The sequence below is a fragment of the Epinephelus fuscoguttatus genome, linkage group LG17 (genome assembly GCF_011397635.1).
Source record: "Epinephelus fuscoguttatus linkage group LG17, E.fuscoguttatus.final_Chr_v1".
NCBI lineage: Eukaryota > Metazoa > Chordata > Actinopteri > Perciformes > Serranidae > Epinephelus > Epinephelus fuscoguttatus.
The window spans coordinates 32,405,747-32,416,492 of NC_064768.1; the positions used below are offsets into that span (position 1 = coordinate 32,405,747).

A 10,746-nucleotide genomic window follows, 5' to 3' on the forward strand; every position below is an offset into this window, starting at 1 on the left:
CAGGGACAGCTTCAGAGACTGTGCATATTTGTACTGCAAGGCTGATGGCGCCTATGCTTTGAAGACCATATATGAGTACCAACTCTAGATGGTTGGACCCGATGGGTCTAACTGATATGGCATGGTGCCAATACGACAATAACCTGGAGCGTGTCTACTTAAACCCTGAAGAATATGAAATCCAAACTTGACATTTTGTTTTTGATATACTTCCTGCCTGCCTTGTGCCAATGTATGACATGAAACACAGGAGTCTCTGTTTAATAAAAGTGCTTTATTTTTCCACTATGGAATTCTTTTAATTTCTATTCACTGATACACAGCTGGCCCATAGGTTACTTTTGATGACGCATCTGATACATCTTATTTCCTTAAAGCAGTAGCTGATGTTCAAGAAAAAATGCACCGTGATTTCCCAGAAAATGGAAACTGTATATGCAAATATGCATATATGCATATATGCAAACTGTCAAGGTTTGCATATATATATATATATATATATATATATATATACACTACAGTGTCACATATACAATGTCACATATTTAAAATTTAGATACAGTTTCTGTTTTGGCACTAACTTTAACTGGAAACTACTAGAACTAGAAAAGTGCACTCAGTAGATTACAAATCTCCATTAGGTGTGTCTGGGGAAATGTGGGTGGGGCACAGGCAGCGCATGGCAGGCTGTTTGCCCAGCACGTATGCATGACAGTAGTGGAATGACAAAGATTTTAATCTCACTCAATAGTCCCTCTCAGCTCCCTTACAGGTACAATGGTGGCAAAGATAAGAAAAACTGGGATATTCTTATCTCGTATTATTCCTAACTTTAGTGGATCATAACATATCGAGCATGGAATTAATCTAATTAATCTATTAATTTTATCACCCCTGCATACAGGTCACTGACAAATGTCATTTCCCATGATGGAGAAATGCCAATTAGGGTGGTTTAAGGTGATAGTACCTTTGTAGTGAGAGTATATTTCAGAGTTGCAAACTTTTGAGCTAGGTCACTGCACATGTATTTCCAAACAGTCTAATATAACTCTTGTAGGTGGTAATTTCTTTGCAAAAAAAAGGAGGAATACACTCGTTTACAGTTTCTTGTAAAGGCCAAATATTAAGTGATCCTAACATGAAATGTAGGAAGTGTGTCCAGGTGACGCAGACCCTGCTTCCAGCTGTGACACACTAAAGCCTTCCTGCTCAGGAAAACCTTGCCTCAGATGACAAAGAAAAAGGGGAAAAAATGGTCAATGACACCAGTTTCAGAATGATAAACCCCTGCCTTAGCATTTCCTCACCAGCCTGCCTTAATCGCTGTGACTACACTCTGCCATGTTTTCACCTGCTTTGAGTGTGTTGTAATCTGGAAAGACTTAGAAAACCACGATGTCCTTATTATCGCCCTGAAATCTTGAAAGTAGAACTTGCTCATCTTGAAGCTGCTATGCTCGATCACTGATGGTGTTGTGGGCTTCCTCAAGTTGCTTGACCAGTGGTAGGGGCCGTTCAGTATAATCATTGTCAGGGTGTGGAAGGGCCGTATCTTCACTGGACGGGAAAGAAAATATAGAGGAAAACATTTTTAGGAGAGCACAATTTAAACTAGTGATTAATCTCCAATCTGAGGTTATTCACATATAAAAAGATGCCTTTCTTCTTAAAGTGATATTTCCCTTAAGTAGAAAAGGAGAAAGTAGGAAATCTGCTGTCACCACCAACAATATTGTCTTTTATCTCTCGGTATTGATCACTACAAAGAGGTCGATTACTTCTTAAAAGTTTTGACCCCAGATAAAACGAAATATATATTTCGGTCTAAATTATGTATCACTCTTAGATTTTTTTCAGAACAAGTAAGGGGTGAGTGCTGGTCCCCATGAAAATTGATACCCTTGATGTGTGCAGTTGGATTTCCTAAATATCCTAAAAATATAAATCTGGGAGGAACTAAAAAGTGTTCAAGTGCCAGCAGAGATATCAATCACCCAAAAACAATGGCAATCAGATAATATTAATAAAGCACTAGGGTAAGGAGTACATTTTTTCTGCTCAGGAATATACTTGTCACTTACCTCAACTCATTGGAATTTACACCAACCTGCAGGACATTGTCTTGTGGTAGTGGTTGCATGACTGAAAAGTATTAGCACTAAAATAAGTAACATGAAAATCAGTCACAGTTACATATTGTGTACTGAACAGAAAAATACCTTGTAGTTCCTCTGACAATAGTCCTTCTTACAGGCCTCACAGTGCTGTCAGTCCAGGCAAACAAAGTTGACACAGCACAATTCTTCAGCTTTCACTTTCTGTTCAAGGTCTTCAAGAAAGACTCTTCTGTGAAGTGATATGAACATTCTTTTGTGTCCATGTGGATCTGTGGCATTAGATAAAAAATTGCTGTCATTGTTTTATAGTTTTTTTGCCTGACTTTGTCCATTTAAGCAATAGTTACTAAAACATGTCCCCTCTTGTTTTCACTCAGTTTTAAAGGTCTAGTCTGAAGGATTTTGTGGCATCTAGTCGTGAGTTTGCAAATTGCAACCAACTGAAACTTCTTGCCATGCGTGCCATGTAGTGCTATGGTGGCTGACATGAAAATGCCTAATATAAACAGCTCATTATACAGTAACAATTCTTAGTCTTGGGTGATTATACACGAATGAAAACATAGTTACAAATATTCTAGTCCACTTCTGCCATATATATTCTCTTAAATCCTCCACACTGGACCTTAAAGACCACAGAAGGATGTTAGCTAGCCAGGCTAGTCTCAAGAACTATGAATTACCCCAAATAAGCCCCTTAATTGTTTAACCTTAAAACAAGAGCAGGACTGGTTCAGGGCTAATGAAACCTTAGAAATTTAGCTGGACCAGATAGCTGTCTTAGCTAGCTAACTCTATTATTTTTATTTATTTAACCTTTATTTAACCAGGCAAGTCATTAAGAACAAATTCGTATTTACAATGCCGGCCTCTATGCTAATGTCTGCCTATATAGCTTGCCAGTTAGCCTTGCTAGGTAACATCAATATGGCTAGCACAAGTCACAGTGTCAGCTAATAATCGACCTAACATCTTACCTTGAAACGGCGATCAGGGTCTCTTTTTATTTTGTGAATCCATTCACAGCGAAGTGCAGGATCTTTGGGAAAAAGATGGAAGGATTGACCTCTACAAGATTTCTTTCTTTTGGAAGAGGTATATTTGGGAACTCAGCAGTGAGGCTGCATTGCTGGTACCCCGAGTTCCAATGTTACTTCCATCCTCCTCGGCCTTATTTTGGTTTAAGATGGTGACACAGGTGAATAAGGCGAATAGCACAGAGGAAGAAAATATATCAGGCTTTGATACACACTGAGTACTTATTCATAGTTACATTTCCTGTTGGTTTGGCTCTACACAAAAAAAACCCCTAAGCACTGAACCTTTTTCAAGCTTCTTTGAAGAAACTGCATCTGACTGCAGAGCTGATTCTTTAGTGTTGTCATACATTCCAGAGGCCAAGCATCCTGTGAAATACACATTTAGGTCCACACAACACACCACATATGCTGGCAAAATAGCCTGGAACAACTGAATCATTCAGAAAACAAAGTGACTCCTGTCAGTTTATAAACTCAGTGCTCAGCTGGAGGTGAAATCCTTCCAGATGTTCTTTCAGTTTCTCCCTCACATCTTCTCCCATTGCCACTGGTGTAGTGTTAATGACAGAATGCTGATCACTGTGATCATCATCACAGGTCGTTTCAACTCTAGACAGACATTCGCTGTTCTCTGTCATATGCCCTAAGTCTGCTTTAAGATCCAGTTCTGACACAAGTATGGTTTGTGCTTCATCAGCGACTCCGTCCGTCTTGAGCAAGCTTTGTAAACCATCTTCAGCCGGGACAGGCACCAGAATGACCTGTCCCTCGGCACTGTCTTGTATCCAAAAGAGCTGCTGCTGCTGCAGGTCCAGGTGATGCTCCTGACCCATACTTTCTGTCTCCCCTTCACACATGTCAGAGAGCAGCAGCTTCTGTTGAGAGCTTAAAAAGTGCAAACTCTGCTCATGAGTATCAGACAGAGACACTCCAGCTGCATGTTGAAAACCTTGGGTTTGGAGCAAGAATTGGGAATTTGTTACATTTGAGTCACTGGTTTCTACTCTTTTTCCAGGTGGTCTTTTTAGCCTGACTATCTGTATGTCTTTGGCATTTTCACTTGTGTCACAATTACTAGTTTCAACACTTCTCTGACTCTTCAGAGAGTCCTCGTGCAATGTGGGCTGGACATCTTTCCCAGTCTTTGTAACTCTGCAAGCTACCTGACCGCCAACCTGCCCTCTTCCACAGTAAATGCAGTATCCCTTCTCCTCCTCAGACCAGCTGTTAGTGTCTGCAAGAAAACGATCTCCCAACTCCATCTGATCCACACATCTGTCCTCAAACATTCCTGTGTCCTCAGATTTAGCATCAGTCTCACTTTCCTCCTGGTTAGAACCTCCTTTGCCTCGTCTCTTCTCCCCACCTGGTGTCCAGCTCCCTCTATTTTTACAACCATCTTGTGACAACAGCAGAGTGTGCTTCAGTCGTTTATCACGGAGCCTCAGCACAGTGCTCCGCAGGCGGTTCTCCCTCCGCCTGGCTGCGTGCAACTGTCGTAGGGCCTTTTCCAAGCAGTCAATAGCCTGGTCGTAACGTCTCCTCCACTGCAGCGGGCAGAGCTGTGCGTAGCTGTGCTCCTTCGACAGGTAGAAGCCTGGAGGAGGGGGCAAGCGCCTCATGTACCGTGATGGGGAGAGGGGACGTGGTGCTGGTGATGGACATTCTTGCTGCAAGAGCTGCTCAGCCCCTGATGGCTCTTGAGACGATGCAGGTATGTTTTCATTAGTCTCATCAGCTGTACCCACTGACCTCTGAACTGTGGGTTCTTCTAAGGTTTGGCCCTTGTCTGTATCCTGCTGAGCGTTCTCCTCGTCAGCAGAGCAGGGTTTCTTCCTACAGAAAGATGGGGACAAAGGTCTTGTTTCATTAATTTCACCTTCACATGACAGGAAATACAGCTGGGTGACAAATAAAAGCTTTGCACATTAAATTCTCATCATGCTTATTAGCACTCAAGCTAAGGCTGTAAAGTTCATCTGTATGAATGCTAACATTAGGTCTTGTATCTTGCGACTGTATCATTGTGTATGGAGAATGTCTGTAAGTTGTTTTTTATTGAGAATGTCATTTTCTGTCCTTTCTTTTGTGACTGAATTTCTCTTTGGTAAAATAAAGTTAATCAATCGAACTCAAGTCCAGAGAAGTCAAGGGGAGAGGAGCAAGTAAAGATCTCTAAGGAGCGATAAGTGTTCCATGAGAGCAGCCTTTGCAGAAGTCATTTGCTGATCAACATGCCTTCTTATTAAATATCAGTTGTTAATTACACACTGCAGCTGATCAGATTGATCTGATACATCACAACATCAATGGAGTTTCATTCCAGAGGGAAGACAGATAAGAGATTAAACTGAAGTGTATGTATTGTTTTCTGATTCACCATCTAGTTAAAAATCTGAACAAGAAAACACACACTAACCACTTTCTTTATTGGAAAGGTTTTTCTTTTCACGATCTGTTATTGCCCTCATTTATTTAGGAGACAATTTAAGTCAGAGAAAGTGTGTCTAACATCACCCGTGAGGCTGATATTTCCTGAACCTTTGGTTTGATGAATTGCAGAATTTCAATTTCCCCTGAAACATTTAGCCTAATATATAATTTCCAGTGTTCAAAATGCACCATAATCATATTCTGGCTTATTAAATAATGAATTCACAATCGGAATATCAATAAACACAGATGCAAATAATGAGTAGGCCTAAATCGTACAGCAGTCTGTGACTCTGAGCAGGACATAGTAAATTACATTACATTATGCGTGTGCAGACACAAACTCCATTACAAGTTTCTACACCTGTTAATAAAGCCGACCGACAGCTGACGCCATCAGAAACAGACACTGCATTATGTGATGCTTCAGAGGACAATACGTCTCATTTCTCCAAAGACATATCTCCTCATTTCCTCTTACCTCGCATCTCTCCCTGCATCTTATGAGGGCAGAGCTAAGACACGAGGAAGAGACGCAAGTGAGGGAAACATGGATTCGAGATAAGGTATTTGGATAAACCCACGGAGTGCTGAGGTGGCTCAAGCCTTCATTTCAGCTCTATTCTGCTTGTTTCAATCTTCCCATTTCCCTCTGGATAATTATTACGGTCAATCCATGAATTACAACCATTACAACTCTCTGATTTACTGAATACTAATAGGAATAGCTGCACTCTTCTGGTGTTTACTGCAACTGCTGCACAACAATTTCCCGCTGGATGAATAAAGTTCTTATCTTATCTTACTCCCTCTACTGGAGGGATAAACAACATTTTTCCAAAATATATTCTCTTATTTAGTGTTTTGGTTGTGGTGGAGTCGCTGTCCTAACAAATGGCTCTGAAATCTTCCATGGGTGTTAGGTTGGATTGTGATCTGGTGACTGTGAAGGCCAAAGCGTATGATTCACATCCTTTTCATACTCATCAAACTAGTCAGGGTGGCCTGTGACCTGTATACAAGCATCTGCATCCAATATGTTTCTACACTCATTCATCCCAGTTGAATTTGTTACATGTAGTATACTGGCCAACAAACGGTTGGATAAAGTTAATGTTATCTCAAGATAAAGAGATCCTTTTATTATGTCGGCCTTATCAAATGCTGTGGTTTTAGTTTACATAGCAGCTGATAACATTAGCTCCAGTAATGCAGTTTAGTTAATTTCTCCAGTGTGTAGGCTAACACTGTATGTGAAGCTGTTGGAGGTAATATCCAAATCAAAGCATTGCAGTGATCTTGCTGATATTTTTTGTATGGGAGGTTCAGATCAGCTGCACTGCATGGTGTTAACAACATTTAGGAATACCTGTGTTTACTAAGCCTACCAAAAATAGCTCATGTCATATGAACAACGCATATTGCATTAAACCAGTTTTTTCCATGGTGCCACTCTAATGCTGCTTTTCTCACTGTCAGTAAACTCAGTAGTCATACTGACAGTCAGGTAACAGAGCAGAGACTTAGTGCCTGTGCTTGTATTGTTTACTTTTAAGCCATGTGGTCTATTGTTCTGTAGATGGCCTCTACTTTTTAAGGCATAACATAAGTCACCAATGCCAGAACTGGGAACAGAAGAATAGACAATAATGATGTCTAAATGTTTAAGTCTTTACTTTGTTGAAACTGACATATCCTCTGATCATTTTTTTTGTTGTCTATAGCTGTAGACAAAAAGTCATGAAATCCTGTCTCAATGTCATTTTACAAGCTCATAATCCTTTATGTCACGTAAGCACATAAATTAGGCTCATAAGCTGCAGATCAAAGGTTGGTAGACAGACACTGCTCATGACCAATGACAAAATGTGACTCTGTATCGATTCAGTGTACCTGACTGGTATGTCCTCTTGTGTCTGCAGTGCTCCTTGTCTTTTGCATTTGGCTGAAGAAGAGGAATCAAACACTGTAGGAAATGCATCTTCCTTTAGTCTTCTGATCCCACTGTGAGTAAAAAAACACAGTTTAGGCTGCTATCCAAACACCGTCACCAGTAAAGAAATATTTTGCATCAATGGTTAATAACAGAAAGTACTGATAATTATCTCTTAATGTCCTGATTGAGTCGACAGACCTGCATCCAGTCAGTTCAAAGCTCTCTGGGGTGAAGTGTTTGGAGCAGAAGTAGACAAAATCAGTCTGAGGATCCCAGGAGTCTGCACGGTGGGAGTTGGTGATCCAAAGGTTCCTCCGAGTTGCTCCTTTTGGTAATCTGGCCATTACAATGCCAAGTTATCATTAATGAAAGCAATGTTTTGTCTCTTCAATACCGTCGTCATGTTTGTCACTTAAATGCAAAAGTTCAAATTAAGGAAAGCTCTTTTTTTAAACTGAAATCAGACTCATTTACTCTCAGTCTTCCACAATACAAAAATACAAATTCTTCTCGTAAATATAAAAAAGGTAAAAGAAAATTGTGTTTATTGAAAAGCTGCTACTGAAGATACTCTGTCATTCAGAGACTTGTGTCATGACCGTAAACTAGATGAAAAATATGTATATGGGAGACATCGTTACGTGTGTTGCAGATGTTTTGTAATCTGTAAGCAGTCGTTCGCATAGGCTGGAATGGCCAACACCATGTTTCCAAGCTCTTTTAACACGTTCATATATGACATAAGAACATCCATCACAGCAACAACTCTGGAGTTGTTGGAGGTTAAAGTAGTTCCAACAAGATCACTGTTCTGTCAACTGACTCGTGTGTCTTGACTCATCATTTCAGTGCTCTCTGAATGCTACATCAAAACTACATTGATAACATGATGATTTGCAAAATACTCACTTATGAAAAGTGATACCAGCATTACGTGTCTCACGGTTGTCCCGGGATTTGCAGCCACCCGCTGAGCAATGTCTTGGCATCTAAAAGTGACACAGTGAAGAGAGAGAGAAAAAGTACAGTTATTTATTTTGACTGGTATCAATAATTCAATCATGAGAAGAATTTAATGCCCGTTGGGAAAGTTACACTGTGCAGTCCTTCAACTTCTCATTGTAGATATATGTGCTTGTACAGATTAATGACAGGCATCAGGTTTAAGACCATGAATGTTTTTAAGCAGAAATGAGGCAGACACTTATCTTGGTAATTTGAAGATAACTAACATTTTATAACGACCACAGTGGTTTCTGATTAGTGCCAGTTACTGCTCTGTTGCTGCTGAGTTCAAAAGCTACTTCGGGAAAGGATGAGTTAGGCTATGAGATGACAGGCCAAGGTACAATTATGAAGGCTGTGTTGCAGCTTGCACCACCATGTGAATTAATTTATATGAAAGAAACTTGTGATTATACAGCTGCCTGCAACTACCTGTTATTTCCTGATTACTTTCTGTAATCATTATTTCATCCATAAAATGTGAAATGAAAAATAACAATCACAATTCCTGGGGCACAATGTGATGTCTTCAAATGTCTTCTTTGATGAATATAGCGGGAGGTTTTCCAGTTCAGTTCTTCCACACCAAACTGGGAAAAGCATTTCTTTATGGTGCTGCCTATATGCACTGGAGTATCGGACAAGTCTGTCCACATACAGTGCATTTGTGTCCAGCATGGACTTGTTCGAATATGGATTGATAGCTGGAGATATACATTGAACCCCTAACTGCTCGCAGCGACTACAATGCCGCAGCCCCATTCCGCTGACATCTGACAACAATGCATGTCTCCAGATCCTGTGTGTGTTTGTACGTATATTTAAGGCCAATGAGTGTATTTTTTAAAAAAAAGCATAAAAACATGAATGAATGTATTCTCCAAGAACATTAAGAGAAAAGAAATAAATGAACAACTTTATCTTATGATTAATAATAACTACAAAAACTATTAACCTTATCAGAGGCGGGGCCAAGTCATTGTTTTGCAAGTCACAATTAAGTCTTGAGTCTTTGCACAAAAGTCTCAAGTTAAGCCCTAAGACTGACAATCTCAAGTCCTGCAAGTTTTGAGTCCTGAACAAGTCCTGATGTGCTCCTCACCATTTTCAATGCCATTTTATGAATAATAATATATTGAATTTGCAAAAATCTTGAATGCTTTAGAAAAAATTAAATTATTGGTAAAAACGAGTGCAACAGAAAAAAGTTATTTGTCCTGTTGCATTTAACTCATCTAATTTAGAAAAAAATGTCTATTATCTCTCTTCCCAGAGTGCCTTGTGGGGAAGAATTAAGTATTTTCTAGTCAAAAGGCTCAAATCCAGGTGAAGTCACAAGTCATTGGTATTTAAGTATAAGTGGAGCTGCAAGTCTTTTTTGATTTTGTCAAGTCTAGTCTACAGTCATCAGATTTCTGACTCCAGTCCAAGTTATGTCCTTACCATATTATACATCACCTGAATTAATATAACAATCAATTCACATTCACAAATGTACATTTACAAACAAAACATTCAGGTCTGCGATTATTAAACAATATTTATTGCATTTTTGCTGCTCTCCAACTATCCCCTATTTTTTTTTAGGTGTGTAAGTTACTTTTAGTTCTTTTTTAACTTATTTATTACTCCTTGTTTTGATTCTTTCTAGTGTTGTTGGCTTGCTTGTAAATTCTTGACTTCAGCAATAAAGTTATCACAGAGGGGGAAAAAACGCCGACACTTCACTGTCCTATTAGCAAAATGTCTGAGAAAAGAAAACAGACGCAATAACATCAGATGTTGACTTTTGCCCATTCTGCCATTCAAACGTATTTTCGGAGCACTGTGCTGCTGGGTGTAAATCCCACTGCCTCCTCGTTACGTCTGACTTTAAAACTATTAATTTATACGCATCGGCTTTGAGACATTTGTATAAAATAGGGAAATATTAGTAACGTTACTGCCACAAGCCGCTGTCTCATCGTTTCCCTGATGCTAACTTTGGGCCATGTAACAAGCTAGCCAAGGAGCTAGTAAATAAGCTAACCCATTGAAGTTCCGGTGTTCAGCTGCAACTAGAGTTCAGTAAACACCGGGGTACACGATGATTCATAAATACTAAAGATATTACCCCTGCACTGCAGATTTCGACCTCACGAAAATGGCTGATCTTCTCTTCGTCCACCTTCTTCCTTCTTTTCCTCGTCCTTCTTTTTTTGTATACAAAACT

General features: G+C 39.7%; 1 protein-coding gene across 2 annotated transcripts; it reads right to left on the minus strand.

Moving 5' to 3' along the window:
- Nucleotides 1-311: 311 nt before the first annotated feature.
- On the minus strand, nucleotides 312-10,746 carry thap7 (THAP domain containing 7). Of its 2 annotated transcripts, none has more exons than XM_049601855.1 (8): nucleotides 10,648-10,746; nucleotides 8,439-8,518; nucleotides 7,728-7,865; nucleotides 7,487-7,597; nucleotides 3,098-4,996; nucleotides 2,223-2,349; nucleotides 2,085-2,145; nucleotides 312-1,560 (listed from the first exon to the last, which is right to left on the minus strand). In XM_049601855.1, the coding sequence occupies exons 2-5, from the start codon at nucleotides 8,516-8,518 to the stop codon at nucleotides 3,622-3,624; spliced, it is 1,704 nt and encodes a 567-aa protein (XP_049457812.1). In that variant the 5' UTR covers nucleotides 10,648-10,746; the 3' UTR covers nucleotides 312-1,560; nucleotides 2,085-2,145; nucleotides 2,223-2,349; nucleotides 3,098-3,621. The 2 variants fall into 2 exon arrangements, with proteins under 2 accessions (XP_049457812.1, XP_049457814.1); XM_049601857.1 differs by having other exon boundaries at nucleotides 2,223-2,389; nucleotides 10,648-10,727.